Source organism: Lingula anatina, chromosome 8 (genome assembly GCF_051362555.1).
Source record: "Lingula anatina isolate TDL-2025a chromosome 8, LinAna3.0, whole genome shotgun sequence".
In the NCBI taxonomy this organism is placed as follows: domain Eukaryota; kingdom Metazoa; phylum Brachiopoda; class Lingulata; order Lingulida; family Lingulidae; genus Lingula; species Lingula anatina.
The window spans coordinates 2,194,926-2,220,390 of NC_141774.1; the positions used below are offsets into that span (position 1 = coordinate 2,194,926).

A 25,465-nucleotide genomic window follows, 5' to 3' on the forward strand; every position below is an offset into this window, starting at 1 on the left:
TTACAGGTGTGTGTGTATGGAAGGATACAAGAAGAACAACAATGGAGTCTGTGAAGGTAAGAATACAATGGGCAGTTACAGGTGTGTGTGTATGGAAGGATACCAGAAGAACAACAGTGGAATCTGTGAGGGTAAGAACACTACGCACAAAGCTTGGCCGCTCTGAGCTCATCTCTGATTATTGGTTAATTAATTAAGTGATGAAATAATCAGTGGATCATCAATTGATTTTAAAGAAACCATGTATGTTTATCAGTATCCATACTGATATTTTGGGTTTGGCTGTTAACAGATATAAGAAGGCATCAGAGGCAAAACATGACCTCCTTGCCATGTATTGATATACTTATTCTGTGGCGATGTCCTATGAAATGAATTTACCTGCCATTATACTTGTTAGGACAGTATGTGGATATCTACTTATGGGGCACAGCAGTAACTGCTCTATTGGATTTTGTATCATTTTTCCCTACATGTATTTAGCACATGAGGACTTTTAGATAATTAAAATTATAATTCCATGAACGGCTGCTACTTGTTCATGTCTCATAAGCCATAATTGCCATTTGTTAACATGAGCCTTAGATTTGGGAGCACAAAGACGTATGAATGACTCCAGGCACAAGTTAAGTTCTCCTATGTAAAATTAGTTGCCACAAGCACAGCGTTTCATAACTCAAACAATTTGGCCAGCCTCCATCAGGGTCTCTGGCTGTGTGTGTGTGTGTGTGTGTGTGTGTGTGTGTACATATATATATATGGACTTATATTGTGTATTTCAAGTAAATCATTCTTGTTCATTGTAGAATATAATGCAGTGTAATACAGCACAGCACAGTACAATACAATACAAAATTCAATGAATGTTGTACCGTTTTTTTTTTTCACTTTCAGACATTGATGAATGTCGTGAGAATATTGCCAAGTGTGAGTTGTTGAAGCAGGACTGCGAGAACACGCGGGGCTCGTACAGATGTGTGTGTCGCCAGGGACAGAAACTTAGCAAAGACGGGAAATTCTGTGAAGGTAAACGTAATCTGCAGATGAATAGAAAATGTTAGTTAAAGTGTAAAGAAAATGTTAGTTAAAGTGTAAAGAAAATGTTAGTTAAAGTGTAAAGTGCATTTTTTGATAATACCAATTGATTTGGATGTGACATCATTAATTGGAAAGACCTGCATGAGTTTATGACTAGATAACAGCTTCAAAGGTGATAAAATGTTGTAAAAATGGTACATATTTGCAAAATTTGTCTCAATGATTGCAAATCTTGACTTATTACATTGGTCAAAGACATTTAAAAAAAGAAGTGCAGTTTAGTATGTGGATTTATATAGATCATTGATAACATTAAGTGGGCTTCTATATTCTTTTATTTATTATCAGACTTTATAATTATAATCGTATGTGAATTATTGTAGGTCATCATTTAGTCAAATATTTACGAAATTGAAGATGAGAAGCATTTTTTACTAGTTTTTCCACGTAAGAGGAATTGAGAGCTCAGTACATTCCTAATTTGAATGCTAACAATACATCTTCAAATTGTTATATTGCTATGATGAAAATAAAAAACCCTAATGCTCTGAACAACCTTGCTAGATTTATTTACCATGGTTTGAATGCTAGAGAAAACTGTAACCTTGTGATGTATTTACTATGGGCCAGTGGCCTTAATCAATTGAATAAAGCATTGAAATTTAGTCATAGATCGGTGAATTTTCCATTTTACCACAGATGAGGCCCTTCAGTGCCCACAACCCAGGATTTTGAATGGTGCCTATTTCTACGTCGCTGGGGCCAATAAGGATGTTTACACAGCTGGGGATCGAGTCTCGTACACCTGCGATGATGGTTACGAGATCAATGGAGCATCATTATCCACCTGTCTAGACACCGGAGAGTGGGATCCAGTGGTACCGAAATGTTTAGGTTTGTGGGCAATGGTCTTATGCACAAATAGACAATTTGAATGGCAGTTAATTAGTCTGGTCTTGATTTTGGACCCTTTAGAAGGGACTGTGGGATTGAGAGTAATTAAAATATTACTTTTTGCTTAGGTTGAGATATGAGTTTATTTGGTTTCTTACATCAAATAGGTGTCTGTTAATTGTTCACATCCTGTATGTCTCTCTGTACACATCCAGCCCTGTCACCAGGCAAATATGTGGCACAGAAGAAAACATGTGCAGAAGTAAAAAGTCCAAGTTTGCATATGAGACTAAGACCCCATTCTCAGAGATTAGATCGATCCAACTAGATCGACCTAAATCCCTGGGGGTTCACGCTAAATAGCTGTCAGCCGAGCGGGCACAAAAGTTAATTACCCTCTTACAGCTTGTAGTAGGCGGGATGGACATTTAAGGCGGATTATCTGACAGTAATCTAGTGAGACTCCCCACTGGGATAGAGCGATCTAAAATCTATGGGAATGCACCCTAAGAACCCTAGCAAACTTAGAATCTTTACTGCAATCTTTTTTTACTCCAATACCAAGTATGTTGGCAATCATTCCGATTATCTTTACACTTTTTTCTAACAGGAAGCTTCAGTGTGAAATTCTTTAATTCTAACCACAATTATCTCTTGTGGTACTCTCTGCTACATTTGGCCTTAGTTTGGAAGGAGAAAGATTATAATGTTAAAGATATCTAGGATTTGCATGTCCACAAAACTGTCTAAAGTTTGGAAGGTTTGGGAAAGATTCACTTCGTTCTTGGTGACAGAGGTATGTCCAACTGACTGAACTGCCCCAAAGTTAAACAAACACTCTGTCCTCTGCCCAGAGTCCACACATCTTCCTTCACTGTCTTGTTGTCTTCTCTCTCCTCCAGATGTCCTCTGCCCATAGTCCACACATCTTCCTTCACTGTCCTATTGTCTTCTCTCTCCTCCAGGTGTCCTCTGCCCAGAGCCACAGATTGTTGACTTCAGCACCAGAAGGGACAGCAGGACCACATTCCACTACCAGGACACTGCTTCCTTCCAGTGCTTTGCTGGCTACGTCATGGACGGTCCAGAGAGAATCACCTGTAGAGCCAATGGGGCCTGGACGACTTATCCAACCTGCTCAGGTGATCGATTTATAGGACTTGCTGTAGCAACAACTTTGTACTTTACCCTATGAAAAATAGCAGTCATTTTTCCTCCACAAGCTCCCCTTATGACAGTTCTTTGTGTATTTGCCCATCTTCCATCATTACTGTGTGTCCTAGCCAGCACATGCGTCTCTATTTCAAGATGTAATACAGATTTGTAACTCCTGTAAGTAATAAAAGATAATTGGGGAAAAAAAGACTTGGGAGATGTTTTCTTTGCTTTTTGATAATCAAAATTAAGCTCTTTCCCACTACTCCAAGTACAGATTATTACACAGACCAATAGCGTGAAACCATGAGATACAGATAGGAAACAGATGACCTGGAGGCTGATGACTTCTACAGAATGGGACACGTACGGCCTCACTGACAGCCAAAGAATATACAGACTTTGGTCTGTCATGGTATTTCTGTTTATCTTGATGTTATATTTATCATTTCAGCTTGTCCAAAGGACAGTTATGCTGACAACAATGAGTGCAAGCGCTGCCCTGCCAATAGCCACACCATGTCTGACGCCAGTAGGGGTATAACTAGCTGTATCTGTGACAGGGGCTATACTGGTCCACCAGGAGGACCTTGCCAAGGTAGGTGTTAGGTGCATTGCCAATAGTCACACCATCTCTGATGCCAGCAGTAGTATAATTAGCTGTATCTGTGACAGAGGCTATACTGGTCCACCAGGAGGATACTGCCAAGGTAGGTGTTAGGTGCATTGCCAATAGTCACACCATGTCTGATGCCAGCAGTAGTATAACTAGCTGTATCTGTGACAGAGGTTATACTGGTCCACCAGGAGAACCCTGCCAAGGTAGGTGTTAGGTGCATTGCCAATAGTCACACCATGTCTGATGCCAGCAGTAGTATAACTAGCTGTATCTGTGACAGAGGTTATACTGGTCCACCAGGAGAACCCTGCCAAGGTAGGTGTTAGGTGCATTGCCAGCTGAATTGTAGTGGCTTAAGCTTTTTTGTCAGTGGCCTTTGACAACAGTTAAATTAAGCCAATACCAGGCCTACCCAACTACCAGACTGGGCACCTACGGATCCAGAATAAACCGGTATATCAGACCACACTACCCGTTTTCAAGGTGTGTGTGTCAGATTGCATTACAGAGTATCATACCCCATCACAAATTTTGTAAGCCTACCTGTCATCTGTAACATAAACGTGCTAACTCTGTAAGCCGCCATGCTGGAACACACGTGTATTATTCAAGTCGCTTACAACATTGTAAAATAAGAGGTGGTCGCTTAAGACAAATAAAATGTTACATCTCCCTCTTTATAATCAACTAAGATTAATAAAGTAAGTAAAAGCATGTAAATTAAAATAAATTCAGTTTTTGGTGTTCACAGTTCTTTGTGAGTGTTCACTTTAACTTAAAGTCTTTCAATGTTCAATGTGAGAAGAGCATTCAGAGTCTCTGATCTTCTAGTCCTTTTCTAAATAATTTTTTTTTTACTTTAACTTAAAGTCATTTCATGCTCCACAGAGAATGTCTTTAACAGTCCATTTAAATGAAAGAAAAGAAAATTAAAGAAAAGTCTTTGGCTGAGTCTTTGCATTATAACTTAAAACTGCTTTAAAGCAAGTTCAGTGAAATCATCTACACTGTTTACCTTGTTTACTCTGACTCTATGGAGGAGCCCAAGTTTCTCTGAAACTTCACCGTTAATGACATTTTCCTGGTCTATGTCTACTACTTCAAAGTCAACTGGCAACTGAGTAGTATTGTATGCCACTGAAAGCTGTGCTTTTCCGATTGGGCGGATCTTGTGATTAGAGTAGGAGCGAAGAACTTTAGTTGTTTGGTTCAAGTTCTTGTGAAGACTAAGTTTTTCATAATCAGCTTTCACTAGAATGTTACATTTTGCTCCAGTATCTATACGAAATTTAAGTGGCTTGTCTTGGACATCTAGTGTCACTATCCATTTATCTTCAGCTGCACTGACAGAGTCAACATTTTCATCATCAACTTCAGTTGTATGAATGTACAGTGGATCATTGTTGCTATCTTCACTCACTGAATCATCACAGTAAACATTATTATCACTTTCCTGTAAAGTGTGTACTGCCTTGGCTTTTCGTTTTCTGCATACTGAATACCAATGGTCTAGTCTTTTACAATATCTGCATTTGGTTCCTTTTGCCGGACAAGTATTGTTTCTATGAGCTGTTGCAATATCTAAACCACACTGACCACATTTCTTGTTCTTTTGCTTCCAAGGTACGTGTTCCTGTCTCTTAGAGGCTTGTGAGGGATTTCTACTAGCATGGCTTTCCTTACTCTTATGTGACTTGTGATTAATGGCGGAAACTTCAACTTCTGGTCTTAGAATCTTCATTTGTTGCTGGGATGACTCATACTGTCTGCCTATTTCTAATGCTTGAGCTAGAGTAAGTCTTTCCCCTTTTTCTAACAGTTTCTCTTGAACTCGAGGATAGTACACCCCACGTATTATACAGTCAATTAAGATGTCTTCTGCATCTTGGTACTCACAATCCATAAGAATCAATCTGATGTCTTTTACAAAATTGTCAAATGTCTCACCTTCCTCCTGCTTCCTTTTCTGGAGGTTAAATCTTTGTGCACGTTTGTTTTTTCTGGGTCTTACATAATTTTCAAGCTTGCCGAATATTGCTTCTGGTTTATCCTCTTCATCTTCTTCCCAAGTGAATGTTTTATAAATTTCTCTCCCTTGTTTTCCAATCCACATGCCTAACCATCCTGCCCTTATCTTATCATCTGTTTGTGATAGTGGACCCTTGAAAACGAGCTCTGCATGCTGTCGGAATCGAGTAAATTCCAAGTACAAATTTTTAGACTCCCAATCGAAACTGGGTTGCTCGAATGCATACGCCATTTTAATTAGTGTCTCGCACAATTAAAAATGTTATGTGGCATGTGTAAGGACTCACTAATAGCTTGAAAAGTTTAACTTCTGACACCATGTAACATAAACGTGCTAACTCTGTAAGCCGCCATGCTGGAACACACGTGTATTATTCAAGTCGCTTACAACATTGTAAAATAAGAGGTGGTCGCTTAAGACAAATAAAATGTTACATCATCCGGGTATCGCACCTCGTTTTCGTCAAGTAGGAGTCGTATGAATACAACAACATGGCGACAGACAACTCCCCCCATCTTGTCCATCCTGCTGGCCATGAAAATATTTAACCCCCGACAGAATATGCTTCCGCTATCAAAATTAGGTCTACTTTTCTAAATTAATATATATGTTTGCAAGTTCTTATTTACAAAACATCATTGGCTATGTTCGAACCTAAATTTTATGTGATAGATACAATACGAGTCGCCGAGCTGTACGTGAAATATTACGAGTGTATTGGCGAGCCGTGGTTTAAGTTAAAAAATTGCGGTATTGTCAGATTTTTAGCATAAACAGGGAATATTGCAGCAGCGCATGAATCTAGATGAGATGCACTGCTTTCCAACCTCGCTTAGGATCATCGCTATCACATCGCCCACTAGGCAAATTCGGTGTGGTGGATGATACTCTGTAATGTGATCTGACACACACCTTGAAAACAGGTTGTGTGGACTGATATACCAGTTTATTCTGGATCTGTAGGTGCCGAGTCTGGTAGTTGGGTAGGCCTGAATACCATTACTGGGTGGGTTACACTTTGTTAGTCATGTAATAGTGCTTTGTAGATCATTATTACTTCTTTTCTTTAACTTCCATTTGAATTTTTATTTACTTTATTTATAGTACTACAGTGTAGTATTGTTATTATATCTTGTTGTTTTACATTTGAAATCTCTTATTGGTTACATAATCCAACTGTTTTAGTTGGGGAAAATGAAATAGAGATGATTATTTTTGTTATTATTTGAAAATAATGCTTGACAGCAGACATAGCTCCTCACAGAAGGGGTGATCAACTCGCTGTCAGAGCCTCCCATGGTATACCTAGTTCTGACCCACAGTCCTCTATTTCTCTCCAGATGAGAATGAGTGTAGCGCGGTGGCATCTGTGTGTGGAAGGCAGAAGTGTCGTAATACTGTAGGCAGCTACAACTGCTTCTGTGACCCTGGTTATAGCATGGACAATGACAGACAAACCTGCCAAGGTAACCCAGTCATCACACCCTAGATAAATAGAACAGCTTGTCCCTGTCTTCAGTTAACAGTCATGTATCACATATAAAAACAATCCCAAAATATTGATAGACATTCTGGAGGTGGGACCCTTTAGTTGAGGGTACTACAATGAAGACAAACAACTAATTTTTGTCTGCTTCTAGAATGACATTAGTTTGCCAGGTTGGATCAGCCTGTGTCATTTTAGGACATGTGTTGGTCTGTGTCTGTAATGTATGGAGGATCAAATAAAATATGAGATTTTATTGTCATACATCCAAGTGATTTGAATTTCTGACACCTGCTAGCCAACACTTGTACAGAAGTTTGCTCAGTTGGTGCACAGTTTGATTTCAGATTAAATAGTATTGGAATTGATTATTAGTAAATACTTATTTCAACAGCTCGTGTAAAGATTAAAAAATAGATAGATAAAGAGAAATATAATTATATAAATAAATAAGTAAATAGTTGACTGCCTGAAGGAAGGAATGCATAGTTTTTGTGTTCCAGATCTAGATGAGTGTCAGCTGGGGACCCACACCTGTGACCAGATCTGCAACAATACACCTGGTGGATACACCTGTAGCTGTCAGGATGGCTACTCTCTGGTTAACAACAAGTGTGAGGGTACGTATCACTCCCTCACTGCTCTCTAAATCTCACTAAAGCTTAGAGCTCTCTACAGGAAGACACTGCTGTATTTGTGTGAATGTGTTCTGGAATATGCCTAAATGCTCAGAGTTGTCAGCTCAAAACCTTTTCAGCTTACTCAGACCATCAGTTTCCTAAAATCTTCCAGATCGGGATTCACTGGTCCGAATAAACTGGATATTTTCCCCTATTGCATTAATATTAGTAATGAAAAGACCTTGTTTTTGTCAAATATTTTTCTTTATTGAAAATCATCATGTACAGTAACTGTTATGTTTTATAAAAAGATAAATCAAGTCAAATCAAACTCTAGAAAACTTAATGGAAATGTTGTTGCAGTAAATTCATACATACTGACAAACCTACTGGACCAAACAATGTAGGACCAGTGGCTAATATTACGGACTGGTTGAAACTTTTGCATTAAGTCAATGGATCAGTTTAAAATTATCTACTTCCTTTAAAAAAAGCAGAAAAAAGCAAAGTCCTGGGATTTATTGAAACTGTTCTCAATATGACCATGTTCCACAGGTAGGTAGATCTGGCAGTCTTTCAATTATTTTAATAAAATTTTAGATTGATTATTTTATTTTAAAATTCTATTTCATTTTTCAGATATCAATGAGTGTGACCAGTCCGGCACCTGTGATCCCCGCGCCACATGTCAGAACCTGCTGGGCAGCTATAAGTGTACCTGTATGAAAGGATTTGTGGCATCTGGATCAGCCTGTGTTGGTAAGTGTACCTGTATGAAAGGATTTGTGGCATCTGGATCAGCTTGTGTTGGTAAGTATACCAGTATGAAAGGATTTGTGGCATCTGGATCAGCTTGTGTTGGTAAGTGTACCAGTATGAAAGGATTTGTGGCATCTGGATCAGCTTGTGTTGGTAAGTGTACCTGTATGAAAGGATTTGTGGCATCTGGATGAGCTTGTGTTGGTAAGTGTACCTGTATGAAAGGATTTGTGGCATCTGGATTAGCTTGTTTTGGTAAGTGTACCTGTATGAGAGGATTTGTGGCATCTGGATTAGCTTGTGTTGGTAAGTGTACCTGTATGAAAGGATTTGTGGCATCTGGATTAGCTTGTGTTGGTAAGTGTACCTGTATGAAAGGATTTGTGGCATCTGGATCAGCTTGTGTTGGTAAGTGCACTTGTATGAAAGGATTTGTGGCATCTGGATCAGCTTGTGTTGGTAAGTGTACCTGTATGAAAGGATTTGTGGCATCTGGATCAGCTTGTGTTGGTAAGTGCACTTGTATGAAAGGATTTGTGGCATCTGGATCAGCTTGCGTTGGTAAGCGTACTTGTATGAAAGGATTTGTGGCATCTGGATCAGCTTGCGTTGGTAAGTGTACCTGTATGAAAGGATTTGTGGCATCTGGATCAGCTTGTGTTGGTAAGTGTACTTGTATGAAAGGATTTGTGGCATCTGGATTAGCTTGTGTTGGTAAGTGTACTTGTATGAAAGGATTTGTGGCATCTGGATCAGCTTGCGTTGGTAAGTGTACCTGTATGAAAGGATTTGTGGCATCTGGATCAGCTTGTGTTGGTAAGTGTACTTGTATGAAAGGATTTGTGGCATCTGGATTAGCTTGTGTTGGTAAGTGTACTTGTATGAAAGGATTTGTGGCATCTGGATCAGCTTGTGTTGGTTAGTGCACTTGTATGAAAGGATTTGTGGCATCTGGATCACCTTGCATTGGTAAGCGTACTTGTATGAAAGGATTTGTGGCATCTGGATTAGCTTGTGTTGGTAAGTGTACTTGTATGAAAGGATTTGTGGCATCTGGATTAGCTTGTGTTGGTAAGTGTACCTGTATGAAAGGATTTGTGGCATCTGGATTAGCTTGTTTTGGTAAGTGTACCTGTATGAAAGGATTTGTGGCATCTGGATTAGCTTGTGTTGGTAAGTGTACTTGTATGAAAGGATTTGTGGCATCTGGATCAGCTTGTGTTGGTAAGTGTACTTGTATGATAGGATTTGTGGCATCTGGATCAGTTTGTGTTGCTAAGTGTACCTGTATGAAAGGATTTGTGGCATCTGGATCAGCTTGTGTTGGTAAGTGCACTTGTATGAAAGGATTTGTGGCATCTGGATCAGCTTGGGTTGGTAAGCGTACTTGTATGAAAGGATTTGTGGCATCTGGATCAGCTTGCGTTGGTAAGTGTACCTGTATGAAAGGATTTGTGGCATCTGGATCAGCTTGTGTTGGTAAGTGTACTTGTATGAAAGGATTTGTGGCATCTGGATTAGCTTGTGTTGGTAAGTGTACTTGTATGAAAGGATTTGTGGCATCTGGATCAGCTTGTGTTGGTAAGTGCACTTGTATGAAAGGATTTGTGGCATCTGGATCAGCTTGCGTTGGTAAGTGTACCTGTATGAAAGGATTTGTGGCATCTGGATCAGCTTGTGTTGGTAAGTGTACTTGTATGAAAGGATTTGTGGCATCTGGATCAGCTTGTGTTGGTAAGTGTACCTGTATGAAAGGATTTGTGGCATCTGGATTAGCTTGTGTTGGTAAGTGTACTTGTATGAAAGGATTTGTGGCATCTGGATCAGCTTGCGTTGGTAAGTGTACCTGTATGAAAGGATTTGTGGCATCTGGATCAGCTTGTGTTGGTAAGTGTACTTGTATGAAAGGATTTGTGGCATCTGGATTAGCTTGTGTTGGTAAGTGTACTTGTATGAAAGGATTTGTGGCATCTGGATCAGTTTGTGTTGCTAAGTGTACCTGTATGAAGCTTCCCTTGTTACCTATGTCCATATCTTGGTGTCCATTCTGTCAGCCATATTGTGCATCTGTCATCCTTAGTTCTGCTATGATTATAGGTTGCCATAATTTGAAGATTCCTCTCTAATTACTGAGAACTTATACTTGGTTTATAATGAATCTTTCTTCCTACACCTTTATGTAATACAAAGTGTACAATTCCCCTTCCAGACGACAACGAATGCAGTGACGCCATCACGCCTCCCCTATGTGACCAGGTCTGCACAAACACTGTGGGCAGTTACATGTGCTCCTGCAATCCTGGCTTTGCTCTGTGGACCGATGGACGCTGCCATGGTAACTACAGCAGACTGGCATTGGGCGACCCAGCTTAGGGGCAGGAGTAAACTCAGTACCTCAGCAATCTTTTAAGGGCAAATTTGGGACAAAGGAAAAAACACATTAACATATGTCCATGAAGTTACTTTGTGTACATACTAATCTGGCTGCAGTGATCTTTTCTTTAAATTTGAAAAATATCTCAAGATTCACTTACCTCTTTGTGCACTTCTGTTCTGGACCTTTGAACTGTGCATCAAAGTTGAAAGACCTGTGCCTGATACATATCACATATATGGTTTTTATTCTACAGATATAGATGAATGTGAAGACGGGAGCCACAGCTGTGAGCAGGGCTGTACCAACACAGTGGGCTCATACAAATGTACCTGTAACAGCGGCTTTGCTCTCCGGGATGACAAACTAACCTGCAGAGGTACAGGGTGGAAAGGGGGGCTGAGCAATATGAACATAGCACAGTGGCAATGGTTTTGTACTCCAGATTCATTCTTTATAAATTCACAAAGTCTGATTACTAGCCAATAATATGGGAACATGTTTCATTTATTATAACTATGTATCTCAAAGGCTAATTCAGCTTAGAAGTATGTTCTTACACCTTTCTTTAGGCTTTATTTCTTCATATATTGGGAAAACCCCTTCCTCACAACCTGATATGATATCAGTGAATAGCATCAGACTTGAACAATGAAAGAAATTGAATGCATCTGTTCTTTGAATTCCACATTGAGAAACCCAGTATTACTTTATAGAAGTTCCGAGCTGAAGTATTGGATAGTAATTTACAAGTCATTATTATAAGATATGGATTAGCTATTTGGTTCTGTTTAAAAAAAATGCAAATTGCGGACATGCCTGCAAAATTTTGAATTTTAGATTCCTTTTTCCAGATTTTGATGAATGTGGTGACAGCAATGACTGCGCCCAGGTGTGTGAAAATGTCCGCGGCAGCTTCAAGTGCAGCTGTTTTGAGGGCTACATGCTGGCCAGGGACAACAAAACATGCCAAGGTCTGATGGTTATTTGAAGTTATGAAGCTGTTTTACTTAACCTTGATATATCATAAATGAAAATTATTAAACACAAGCCAAAGATCTTTCATACCATTAGCTTACGGCCAACCTGGCTGTAGGCCTTCATCAGACTGATGTAAGATGTTGTTACTTACTGACCGCAAGTGACCAGGACTGAATCTGTTTTGCATTATCTTGATATATATTTACCTGTATTATAATCTCCCTGGCATATTCCATGATGTAATAGAATTTTTATGAATTGACAGTATTTTATTTTCTGCATTTTTATTTTCTGCTTTTTGTCTGTACATTTGACAGCTTTGCTGCCTTGTTTTACATATTAATTAAATTGATGAAATAGCTGTCATGATCATGATCTGTTGTTGTCAGATAATTCTGTGCGTTTGAAAATGGAAATTAAAGTGTACATATTTTCTGATCCCCCTCTCTGCAATGAAGACGTTGATGAGTGTCAAGGAGACGTGTGTCCCCTGCACAGCACTTGTGAAAACACCGAGGGCTCCTTTAACTGCAGGTGTGACAGAGGATACCAGAAACAAGATGATGGACAGTGTGTGGGTAAGTCTATGTGACATCATTAGTTTATATAAACTATACAGACAGTGTGTGGGTAAGTCTATGTGACATCATTAGTTTAAATTTATTATGATTATCTCTGTCTCTTTAAGTATCTTGTACTTGCGGGACTGTAATGGACCCCCACAGTTCCCTATCTTTAGACGATCTCACATTATTATTATTATTATTATTATTATTATTATTATTATTATTATTATTATTATTACTACCACTATTATTATTATTATTATTATTATTCCAGATGTAGATGAGTGTGCCGATGGTCCATGTGCTCCTGTCATTGGCACGTGCAAAAACACAGCTGGTAGCTACATGTGCGGCTGTGTAACAGGGTACACTCTACTTGCTAACAAAGTGTCTTGTGAAGGTGGGTTAATTTGTACTGTGAACTGTTGATTGTGACAGTGGTGTAGGACTGCCATGACTTGTGGTTGTTTAGAATACATCTAGTGGACACAAGTTTTGATTTCTGCAACTGAAGGATTCTAGATATTTGAACAGCTGGAAAATTAGCCATGTAAAATGGTATGTCTGTGGAACCTAAACTGACATGTTTATAATAATTTTGACACCAACTTTTTACTCCCAGATGAATTTCCCAACAATATTCTGAATGAACTGCTCATACAAATACAGTCATGTACTAATGAATCTAAACTTAATCAATGACAGAAAATAGAACAAAACAACTTTTGTGACAACATTCACAGAATTTTAGCAATGTAGAAACAATGATTAAAATGTTCATTTTAGATTAATATTTTATTTACGTGTATTATTTGAATGTTGATATAAAATAACTGCAGTTTTTGTTTTTTCCTAAGATATTGATGAATGTGCAGAGCAGATAGACAGTTGTGGGCCGCATGCCACGTGTATGAACACGCCTGGCTCATACACATGTACGTGCAAGAAGGGGTTCCAAGCCACAGGACCCAACAGTCCATGTAACAGTGAGTATCATTGGATAATGTTTGCATTGGTTCACATTCAGTACAGATGATCTACTGACTTACTTGTCTGTGGATTAAATATGCATGGCTCTCCACACTTAAAAGTTAAGCAGCTAATATCCTTATGGACTCCAAGCCTAGCAACATGCACCAACTCTGCAGGATCCTAGCAGTTAAGGCTCAGAGACGATATTAAATATGTTAAATTGCTAGACCACAAAAAGGTCATATAACAATCTATACCACAATAAGGTCATATAACAATCTATACCACAAAAAGGTCATATAACAGTCTATACCACAATAAGGTCATATAACAATCTATAACATTGATTTCATCCTTTTCATGCTGAACATCGTTAACTTTCCAGATGTCAATGAGTGTGAAAGGACAGATATTTGTGACCAGATTTGCACAGATACATTTGGCAGCTACCAGTGCTCCTGCCGCCCAGGGTTTATTCTGGACGGCGAGGACGGACGGTGCAGAGGTAAAGCGCGGAGTCTGTGACTTCATTTGCATTGTAAAATTCCTTCTTGCAACTTTGCTTCAAACTGTTCATATTGCTAAGGTGACTTACATGTAGATGGCTATAGTGAATTTTGCATTGCATACTTTGCTATTATAGCTGACTATTTTGATGCCACCAGTCAGTCTGGCTGTCTTTTGGTATTTCATCAGAAGAACATGTACCATGAGATAACTGACTGTTTGATTTTTGCTTTTGCTTGCAAAAATTGAGTATACAATTGGTGAACCCTAACTTTTATCAGAAGAAAATATCTCTTAGGATGCATCTGTTCCATTCAGCCAGCTGGTGCACAGCTTTTTTGTGAAGTGTGTGTGTGCATGAATATGAGTCGGCATGTGTGTGAGTCTGTGTGCAAATTTGTGCATTGGTTAGTGTGTGTGTGTGTGCACGTGCTTATGAGTGTATTTATTGGTCAGTCAGAGAAGAATTTCATCAGCTGTGTTAAGTTATAAGAATGATGTGAATTTTTCTTCAGTCATCAGCTAATATGAGATAGGTTTTACCTTCCTGAAGAAGATGTCCTGATAGACATCGAAATATTGGAGGTAAAACCTATCTCAATATTAGCTGTTGACTGAAGTAAAATTCACATCATTCTTATTTATTGGTCAGCAATTTACGTCAAGCCCTTAACATGCAAACCTATATGTACATGCATCTTTACTTTTAAATTATTAAGCATACTTTAAAAATTTACATGTATACCTGTGCAACGTACACAGGCAACAAAGTAAAAAAAAACACCTTCTGCAGGTGTGTTTTAAGGACTTTTTAAGGTCAAAGTTTAATATTATTGTAGACATAGATGAATGCCTTGAGATGAAGCCATGTAGCCACAGCTGTATGAATACTCCAGGAGGTTATGAGTGTCAGTGTCCTACAGGGTTGACCCTTCAAGATGACAATCACACATGTAGAGGTGAGTGACCCTTCAAGATGACAATCACACATGTAGAGGTGAGTGACCAGTGCTGTGTGAATACTCCAGGATGTTATGTGTGTCAGTGTCCTGCAGGATTGACCCTTCAAGATGACAATCACACATGTAGAGGTGAGTGACCAATGCTGTGTGAATACTCCAGGAGGTTATGAGTGTCAGTGTCCTGCAGGGTTGACCCTTCAAGATGACAATCACACATGTAGAGGTGAGTGACCAGTGCTGTGTGAATACTCCAGGAGGTTATGAATGTCAGTGTCCTGCAGGGTTGACCCTTCAAGATGACAATCACACATGTAGAGGTGAGTGACCAGTGCTGTGTGAATACTCCAGGAGGTTATGAGTGTCGGTGTCCTGCAGGGTTGACCCTTCAAGATGACAATCACACATGTAGAGGTGAGTGACCAGTGCTGTGTGAATACTCCAGGAGGTTATGTGTGTCAGTGCCCTGCAGGGTTGACCCTTCAAGATGACAATCACACATGTAGAGGTGAGTGACCAGTGCTGTGTGAATACTCCAGGAGGTTATGTGTGTCAGTGCCCTGCAGGGTTGACCCTTCAAGATGACAATCACACATGTAGAGGTGAGTGACCAGTGCTGTGTGAATACTCCAGGAGGTTATGAGTGTCAGTGTCCTACAGGGTTGACCCTTCAAGATGACAATCACACATGTAGAGGTGAGTGACCAGTGCTGGGTGTGAGATCTTAATTGGGGCTGGTCTGAAGTGGTCACTTTACTCGGGGAAGGATTTAGGCTGTCTTCTAGAAAACAATCAGATTTTCAAGTTTACATTGACGGGTATTTAATTTTTTCTGTCGGAAGAAAGTCAAAAATGGAAGAAGTATCATAGTTCTATATTAGTTTTTTTTTTTTTTTTTTTTTTTTTTTTTTTTACAGTGTGTCCAGTGACAGACAGAGTGTCTTCTGCTAAGGTACTATGCTGTTGTATATCCCTCCTTAACTACCTGTCTGTCTGGCCAGGCTCCTACTCCCCTGTAATTAACTTTTATTGTGTCCATGTCACTGACATAAGTGGCCATGGCACAACTGCAGTTAAGAGAATTATATTTGAGAATAAAGTTGAAAAAATAACAAATAAAAACTAATATAGAACTATGATACAGCTCTCCTGGCCGACAAAATTTGTGCCTCAAATTTTTTTAGAGAACATTGCGGCCCTGAAGTATGTATGGCTTAATATAACTTGATGTTGAAGGAAACAAAAACACATACAATGAAATCATTATCCATACACAATTATTCATTTAATCACTGAACACTTAATATTACTGCAACTTATGGCATACTAAAATTATGTATTACAATTATTCCTACACAATTATCATTTAATTAATATACACTTAGCATTACTGCACTTATGGAATGCAAATATTATATAATAGTATACCATAAAAAATAACAAATAAAAACTAATATAGGATCAACAAAGATAATCCGTAAGACTGTGAGAAAATATCTCTGGATCTGTCCCTGTTACTCAGGATTTCCCTTTTGAAATAAAGGATTGGGCAGGTTCAGATGGGGGGGGGGGGGCTCTCAAAAAAAGCTGTGACCTCAGTAACTAAGTGTCATTTATGTACAACCCAGGGTTCGGGAAAGATTTAATTTCCTCTTTCAATCTTCTATTTTCAGATATAAATGAGTGCACCCAGCCAGGCCACGGCTGTCAACAAACATGCGTTAACACGCAAGGAACGTATAACTGCGCTTGCCGGACTGGGTACACACTGAACCCCGACTTCAGAATGTGTGATGGTATGAGAACTAGATCTTGATGTAAAGATGTCATTTAGATATGCTTTGCTACTGATCTATGTGTGTAGCGATTTGGTTTATTAGGAAAATGGTGGAATCTTGTCCTTTAGGGCTTTACTGGAAGTCATTGTCATTGTTGATAAAGTTGATAAAGGCATTTATTTGTCATTTGCAATCACTAACCCGCAGCTCTAAATCATAAAAGTAACTGCAATTTTGTAAAGAAAGCCTGTTTATTAAGTGATATTTTTTCAAGGTTTTTTGGATTGGGTGAACATTGGTAATAAAGAGAAAACTGTCAAAACTTTGAGGCAAATTATTATTTTTTTCTTTGCTATATAATTTCAAAGGTCTAACAATCATTGTAAACTTTATTGAATGACAATGGTTTTTGTTCCTTTTGCAGATATCAATGAGTGTAGTGTAGACAATGGCGGCTGCCCACAGATCTGTGAGAACAATGCAGGAAGTTATGACTGTAAATGTCAAGATGGCTTCGTAAAGCAGGGCACAGATTGTATTGGTAGGTGCTAGTAACCATGGTTACATAAAGCTGTACACAGATTGTATTTGTAGGTGCTAGTTGCCATGACTACATAAAGTAGGGCACAAATTGTATTGGTAGTTGTTATTTGCCATGGCTACATCAGTCCCGGTTTATTTTATTGGTTAACACTGACATGTAGGAGAGAGCATATTTTCACCTGAAAATTTATCTGCTATACATGTTTCCCCTGCCTTATTTTCAAAATTGTCTGTCCATTTTTTTCAAGGGATTTAAAATGAACCATCAACTTTATCCAAGGATTGCCAAGATATTGATCAGCCTGTTTGAGTTCAAAACAAAAATAAATTAGTTGTTAAAAGAAATAAAATACCCACACAAAATTGGCAATAAAGGATGAAAACTTGAAGACAAAAACATCAGCTGTATAGATTTCAATATCAATTAAGATATATATATTTTAAAAATAGATGATAATCACTTTCAAAGGAGGGTTTACATCCAACATTGAAAACAATTTTCTCTTAAGAAAATCTTGATTTTTGTATTTCAGATGTGAATGAATGCAACCAAAACAACGGCAAATGCACACACCTGTGCCAGAACACGGCGGGCAGCTACCAGTGCGCATGCAGGCCGGGATATGAGCTGAACCCAGATAAACATTCATGTGATGGTAAAGTATAGACCTGAGCTTACACCAGCCACTTACTTCACCAGTAAGTCTTATGAAAGATGTGTGCTTGTGTGATAACTGAGAGATAAGATTGGCTGACTGTGATAAGCTCACCATGCCCAGTCAGTCTTATGAAAGATGTGTGCTTGTGTGATAACTGAGAGATAAGATTGGCTGACTGTGATAAGCTCACCATGCCCAGTCAGTCTTATGGAAGATGTGTGCTTGTGTGATAACTGAGAGATAAGATTGGCTGACTGTGATAAGCTCACCATGCCCAGTCAGTCTTATGGAAGATGTGTGCTTGTGTGATAACTGAGAGATAAGATTGGCTGACTGTGATAAGCTCACCATGCCCAGTCAGTCTTATGGAAGATGTGTGCTTGTGTGATAACTGAGAGATAAGATTGGCTGACTGTGATAAGCTCACCATGCCCAGTCAGTCTTATGGAAGATGTGTGCTTGTGTGATAACTGAGAGATAAGATTGGCTGACTGTGATAAGCTCACCATGCCCAGTCAGTCTTATGAAAGATGTGTGCTTGTGTGATAACTGAGAGATAAGATTGGCTGACTGTGATAAGCTCACCATGCCCAGTCAGTCTTATGGAAGATGTGTGCTTGTGTGATAACTGAGAGATAAGATTGGCTGACTGTGATAAGCTCACCATGCCCAGTCAGTCTTATGGAAGATGTGTGCTTGTGTGATAACTGAGAGATAAGATTGGCTAATTGTGATAAATTCACCATATGGCCATGCAGTCTTATGGAAGTTGAGAGTGTGTGTGTGTGTGTGTGTGTCGACTGAGGGATAAGACTGGCTGGCTGTGATAAGCTTATGAGAGCTGTACTGCCTTGTCCATTTTTCTGAAAATTCCACATTAGTATACCCGCTGACGAAACTGATTTGTATCCTTTCAGATGTTAACGAATGTGCCACAGGAGTTCATTCATGCCAGGCTGGATTTAATTGCTCAAATCTTGTAGGATCCTATGTTTGCCAGTGTAAGTATACTTCAACAGGAGACATGAGCCACAGCCAGTTATCATAGCTGTTCTGGTATTTCATGAACACACAGTTATGATAGCTGTTCTGGTATTTCATGAACACACAGTTATCATAGCTGTTCTGGTATTTCATGAACACACAGTTGTCATAGCTGGTCTGGTATTTCATGAACACACAGTTATCATAGCTGTTCTGGTATTTCATGAACACACAGTTATCATAGCTGGTCTGGTATTTCATGAACACACAGTTATCATAGCTGGTCTGGTATTTCATGAACACACAGTTATCATAGCTGGTCTGGTATTTCATGAACACACAGTTATCATAGCTGGTCTGGTATTTCATGAACACACAGTTATCATAGCTGGTCTGGTATTTCATGAACACAGTTATCATAGCTGGTCTGGTATTTCATGAACACACAGTTATCATAGCTGGTCTGGTATTTCATGAACACAGTTATCATAGCTGGTCTGGTATTTCATGAACACACAGTTATCATAGCTGGTCTGGTATTTCATGAACACAGTTAGCATAGCTGGTCTGGTATTTCATGAACACACAGTTATCATAGCTGGTCTGGTATTTCATGAACACACAGTTATCATAGCTGGTCTGGTATTTCATGAACACCCAGTTATCATAGCTGGTCTGGTATTTCATGAACACACAGTTATCATAGCTGGTCTGGTATTTCATGAACACACAGTTATCATAGCTGGTCTGGTATTTCATGAACACACAGTTATCACAGCTGGTCTGGTATTTCATGAACACACAGTTATCATAGCTGGTCTGGTATTTCATGAACACCCAGTTATCATAGCTGGTCTGGTATTTCATGAACACACAGTTCACAAATATGTAAACATGTAGATAATAAAAGCAGTGATGACTCACTGATTTCAAACAAAGTCTTTTTTTTTCAAAAATTCATTTTACTTGTGACATCCACAAAATAATTTACAATTTTTAAATGTGGATGTACATAATGAAGTATTTCCTACAAATGAGTTTTATATGTAACTTAGTCGTCATATCTTTATAATTTTCCAGTTCAGTGCCCATCATCTTTTGTGATAAGAGAAAAGTCTTGCTATTACTTCTTTGCACCTGCGAGTGCACAGCAGGCGGTGAATTTCACAGTTGCTCTCAGCAAGTGTCAGGAGCTGTCACCTCTGGCGCACAGGGCCATCATTGACTCGCCAGAGGAGAGTGCGCTGGTGCACTCCCTGAGGGACATTAGAACACGTAAGGAATTTACTGTAAACTCAACAAATAAATGTGTTGTTTGAGTGAAGTAGTGACCTTTTTTTATATGACATTGAAAACTGTTGGTTGGTTAAATAATGTATCCCAGAGCTGGCATTTGTTTGGATAATTGCACCAAGTCTTGTATTTTGTTTACAAGGGGTGTATGCTAATTTCTATTTTAATACACTTCATTGCATCAGAAGCAGACTTCAATTGAATTATTATATTGTTTGAAATGCCAGCCGTGGCATAAGTCAGTTACTTGACACCTTCTGAGTACAACCTTCATCAGTGTAATTCTATCTCAGATATGCCTGGATAATTGTATGTCATCTATACCTGGATAACTGTATGTCAGCTATGTCTGGATAATTGTATGTCATCTATGCCTGGATAACTGTATGTCAGCTATGCCTGGATAATTGTATGTCAGCTATGCCTGGATAATTGTATGTCATCTATACCTGGATAACTGTATGTCAGCTATGTCTGGATAACTGTATGTCAGCTATGCCTGGATAATTGTATGTCAGCTATGTCTGGATAATTATATGTCAGCTATGCCAGGATAATTGTATGTCATCTATGCCTGGATAACTGTATGTCAGCTATGCCTGGATAATTGTATGTCAGCTATGCCTGGATAATTGTATGTCATCTATACCTGGATAACTGTATGTCAGCTATGTCTGGATAACTGTATGTCAGCTATGCCTGGATAATTGTATGTCAGCTATGCCTGGATAATTGTATGTCAGCTATGTCTGGATAACTGTATGTCAGCTATGTCTGGATAATTGTATGTCAGCTATGTCTGGATAACTGTATGTCAGCTATGCCTGGATAATTGTATGTCAGCTATGCCTGGATAACTGTATGTCATCTATGCCTGGATAAATGTATGTCAGCTATGCCAGGATAATTTTATGTCAGCTATGCTTGGATAATTGCATGTCAGCTATGCCTGGATAACTGTATGTCAGCTGTGCCTGGATAACTGTATGTCAGCTGTGCCTGGATAATTGTATGTCAGCTATGCCTGGATAATTGTATGTCATCTATGCCTTGATATTACTGTCTAGGCTATACCTGGATTACTGTATGTCAGCTTTACCTGGATAATTAGTCTTTTTTGTCACACATAGAAGACGACTCGTGTTGTAACAAGTACTTACATTCAATTGAAAGGATATTGATGTAAGAGCAAGTTGCTGACTTTTATCGACCGGCTATTGTGACAAATCAACAAAATGTTAAATGGTATGACGTAATGTGTTAAGAGAACTACAGTAGTCAGATAGTAAAACTACAGTGGCAAGGAGAGGACTCATGTAGATGTATTTCTTTTTTCTCTGTGTTTTTCAGTCACCATGCTTAGTAGTCAATGGACTCATTAATGTCTAGATTACTTATGAACTCCCGTGTGCCTTAAAATTGAGATAATTTATAAGTTTATTACTAAGTTCAAGGAATTTTATAATCAGTTATAATCAGTGAAATTAATGACATTGTATATAGGTTAAAACATTCTACTTCCAGCCTTCCTGGGCCAGTGGCAGGGGCTGTGGCTGGATGCCAGGTCTGATTCCAGCGGGACCTTCACCTGGGAGACCACGCGTGCCACTGTGGGCGTCAACGACACCGGCACTGAAATTATCAACTCCGTCACACCCCCCACGGACAAGACCACGCTGTGCCTATGGGCGCTGACCTTCCTGGATGAACTGTTATTACAGGAGTACTCCTGTGAAACCAAGTCTGGATATCTGTGTGAGATTGACAAACCTGAAGACTATACACCCACTATATAATGCAAGAAAAACAAGCCAAGTGAGCAGACTAAATATTAGATAGAAACAAGGTGACATTTTATCATACCCACAGTCCTATTGTTGTGCTAGCCAGTGTTGTAGCAGCAGATAGTGAGGTGTCTGGAGGCTAACATTGAAGATAGGGTTGACGTGGAAGGTACCTCAGTGCAACCCAGGTATTAATATCCAGGTAGTAATATCCAGGAAGCAGGGGCAGACACGGGGGGGAGGGGAGTCACTCTGTCTTTACTGTTAGCACACTATGACAAGCCTGCACTGGATGCTTGCTTGTGGTCTCTCGCAGTATCTGTAGAAGTGTAAAGATTTTCTTGAGGTTTAATATGGTATCAGTTCATAAATTGCTATCACTTTGCGTAATTGAATCTCAAAAGATTGGGTATCACCTATGAAAACTTGCTGGCACGGCACTTTCTCTGTATTCAGAACTTCTGTGTCATCTCTTGATCGTGATGTGGCTAAATTAGCTTTAGAAAAACAAGTCATCAGTTTGGTGTCTCCTCATACAACAGAACGACAGGAATGTAGAATTAGAGGAATGGAAGTTACTTGATATTTATTCTCATAGAAATAGAAGCTTGCATACTGGTAGCATGATAAGGGTAGACAAGTTTTTGCTGAACATTTGATGATTGTTCATTGACCTTCATAAAAGTTTGTAAAAGCATAATTAATGATACCTTAATTTTGAGATACAAGCTGAATACGTAAGCATTTAGATATAAGTTCATCATCTATGTATTGTAATTACTCACTTCACTGAAACAAACGATTGATAATTAACTATTCAGAAATAATATCTTGTTAGAAATATATGTTAAGGTGATTTTCCTTTAAGTTATATAAGTAATGTTAAGAAATCTTTGGTGAATGAAATGTTGGATAGTTGAGGTGTTTAAAAAAATGTATGGAATAACTAATCCTACTGGATGTGTGAGATCACATGGCCTGGGTTCTATAAACCTTGAGGAAAAAACTTGAAAGAAACAGGTTTTTAGGGCAAATGAAGATAATTATGGAGGTCTTTGGATTAACTGCCTAAAGAAAATCTTTGGAGGCTCATTTTATTTATATTTTAAAAGGAAGTTTCTCATCTTAGGTGGGACATATATTCCAAGTTTTTTTCTCAATTTTACAATGCAAACATATAACCATGATCACAGAAATCCATAACGGTAATTATAAGGTAATTAATGTTCTATACTTGGTATAGTAAGTATTACTTGACTGGTAGTAGAACTTATACTGGCATGTATGAAAATCCATTAGTAGATTATTTGCTTAATAAACTGCCTGCTTGCTTCAAATCGTTTGATGTTATTTTTCATGTGACAGCTCTTTTATTGTGTGTCAGTTGTGACGATTCAGAGAATTCGTACGGGACATGAGTGCCAAGAGATACACAACCAAAGACACTCGTTCAAAGAGAGGTTATCAAGTGCCGTGTGGGCTTACAATTCCTTACCCGTGCAAAAGATCGCATTTATATTACTATATCTTAGAGACAGTTGACAGTGAATAACAATTTTATTCTGCTAATGTTTATTCACATGTGCGAAATATATATCAGAAATTTGAATACTGACGGAGCTCTTAAAAAGTGATATTAAAATAACAATAATAATAATAAAATCCTGCAGTTTGAGACGTGAAAATGAAACGATCTATAAGATAATGATAACTAATAGTAAATATTAGAGTTAAAACGAGAAAAGTGTGAAGCCAATGCTCGGGTAAAAGGCTTCTGTTTGTCAAATTGTAACCATGACGACAGGCTCTGGCTCTCGAATTCCTTATAAGTCCTCTCTGCTTAAGGCCTTGTCACACTTAGTGTGTAACATCGATGCATGAGGAAATTTACACATACGCAGACAAACGCAAGGGTTCGTTACGTATGTCGTCTGTACATCTCGAGTACGCAGACAAATGTCGGTGTACGCTGGCATGAGTGGACGGAGATTGAGCATGTTCGAAAGCAATTCATACGCTGCGTATACATGTACGCTCTTCTCGTATGCTGACAGACGGATGATTTGGTGATTTCATTCGTTCTAAGTTGTGTGTATAATATTTTACATAAGATGCTCATACGGACATTAATACGCCAGGTGTGACAGTTTGACTATATAGCAGCAGTGTTTTATTGTTTCACATGCTCCCAATAAAGAAGAGATAAGGAATGTCTCGTATACCTCTAATCTCTGTGTGTATGGATATTAACGTGGAGATGGGGTGAGTGATTAAACGTTTCCGCATTTAACAGGTGGATAATGTGACATACCGGTATGCCTACACTGATCTTTACATTACTTTTTTATGCACAAGACACACAAACTGACTAAAAATAAGCCAAATGCCAACATTGTGTTTTGTTTTATATTTTACTTGATATAATGCCTATTTTGAAGAAAGCAGAAGAAAAACTCTCAAGATTGAAATGATTTCAAGAAATAGTTTTAACAAAATACCGATAGGATCACTTCTCAATTCTCTCAAAAACTCGATGTCTTTATCATGAGTTTTCATCCTGGCTCTGTCCGCGGCACCGCCATTACGTATTTCCCGCAGTCATCCGAATACTTAGTGCGACATATAAGTACAGTTGTGACGACGTTACTGACTTTGTCTTGGTGGCGCGAGGTAATAACTAAACAATTCCATGTTTTCCCATATTCTTTATTATCGCTTTCTAACTACGCTATCTACAATTTATTCCTCTACGTTCAACTTCTTACATCGTTCTCCCCGTCTACATTACATTCTTCGCTTAAGTACAATAAGGTCGTGTCAATCAACTAAAGTGACACTACAAAACACTCCCCGCTCTTATTCGCTGCACGCTGTCACTAACTAACGTTACATTATCTCCCGGGGACGATATGCCTGTCCCCAGGCATATTTAAAATTAAAATATACATTAATTAAAAATAAACTTTCTTAAACACTGCATTTGTCTTTTATCATAAATTCATGCAAAACAAAACTAAGTACATAGATTTTGCATTATAAACCTACGATAAGATAGAAATACAATCGACATGAAACCCCAAATATAACTTAAAGGAAGATAGATTGATAAATTTTTATGAAAATACAAATGTTCGTGGATATATTTCGTATTGGCATTTACACCTTCCAATGTGCGGCCCAAGAGCACAGATATTTTTATTTGTTTTCTCCGCGCGGATGTTTAAATCTGTTACTCTCTTATTATGGCTCTGACACATTTTCATATACGGTTTCTCTCTGTCGTTTGTCATTTTAGATATTGATGGAGTGTACTACGTGAGACAATAGGGTTGGCCATCCCCAGTCGAAATAAACAGCATTCACCACACAACGTTGCGACCAGCGCATCGTCGATGACGAAGTACCTGTTCATCTTCATATTTATCCACACGGTAGCGCTCTCTTTTGATGACTATAAGAGAAACA

General features: G+C 38.7%; 1 protein-coding gene across 1 annotated transcript in view; it reads left to right on the forward strand.

Moving 5' to 3' along the window:
- Positions 1-23,337, forward strand: part of LOC106172985 (uncharacterized) — a 37,012-nt gene extending 13,675 nt beyond the window's left edge. The window contains exons 16-37 of the mRNA XM_086994080.1: positions 7-56; positions 895-1,026; positions 1,738-1,932; positions 2,898-3,074; positions 3,542-3,685; positions 7,076-7,201; positions 7,725-7,841; positions 8,481-8,600; positions 10,810-10,935; positions 11,231-11,353; positions 11,829-11,948; positions 12,414-12,533; positions 12,796-12,921; positions 13,379-13,507; positions 13,879-13,998; positions 14,840-14,959; positions 16,633-16,755; positions 17,162-17,278; positions 17,814-17,936; positions 18,857-18,940; positions 20,004-20,198; positions 21,741-23,337. Coding sequence (XP_086850206.1) covers positions 7-56; positions 895-1,026; positions 1,738-1,932; positions 2,898-3,074; positions 3,542-3,685; positions 7,076-7,201; positions 7,725-7,841; positions 8,481-8,600; positions 10,810-10,935; positions 11,231-11,353; positions 11,829-11,948; positions 12,414-12,533; positions 12,796-12,921; positions 13,379-13,507; positions 13,879-13,998; positions 14,840-14,959; positions 16,633-16,755; positions 17,162-17,278; positions 17,814-17,936; positions 18,857-18,940; positions 20,004-20,198; positions 21,741-22,012 — 2,959 coding nt within the window. The 3' untranslated portion in view covers positions 22,013-23,337. The remainder of the gene's footprint in view (positions 1-6; positions 57-894; positions 1,027-1,737; positions 1,933-2,897; positions 3,075-3,541; positions 3,686-7,075; positions 7,202-7,724; positions 7,842-8,480; positions 8,601-10,809; positions 10,936-11,230; positions 11,354-11,828; positions 11,949-12,413; positions 12,534-12,795; positions 12,922-13,378; positions 13,508-13,878; positions 13,999-14,839; positions 14,960-16,632; positions 16,756-17,161; positions 17,279-17,813; positions 17,937-18,856; positions 18,941-20,003; positions 20,199-21,740) is intronic.
- The last annotated feature ends 2,128 nt before the right edge of the window (positions 23,338-25,465 follow it).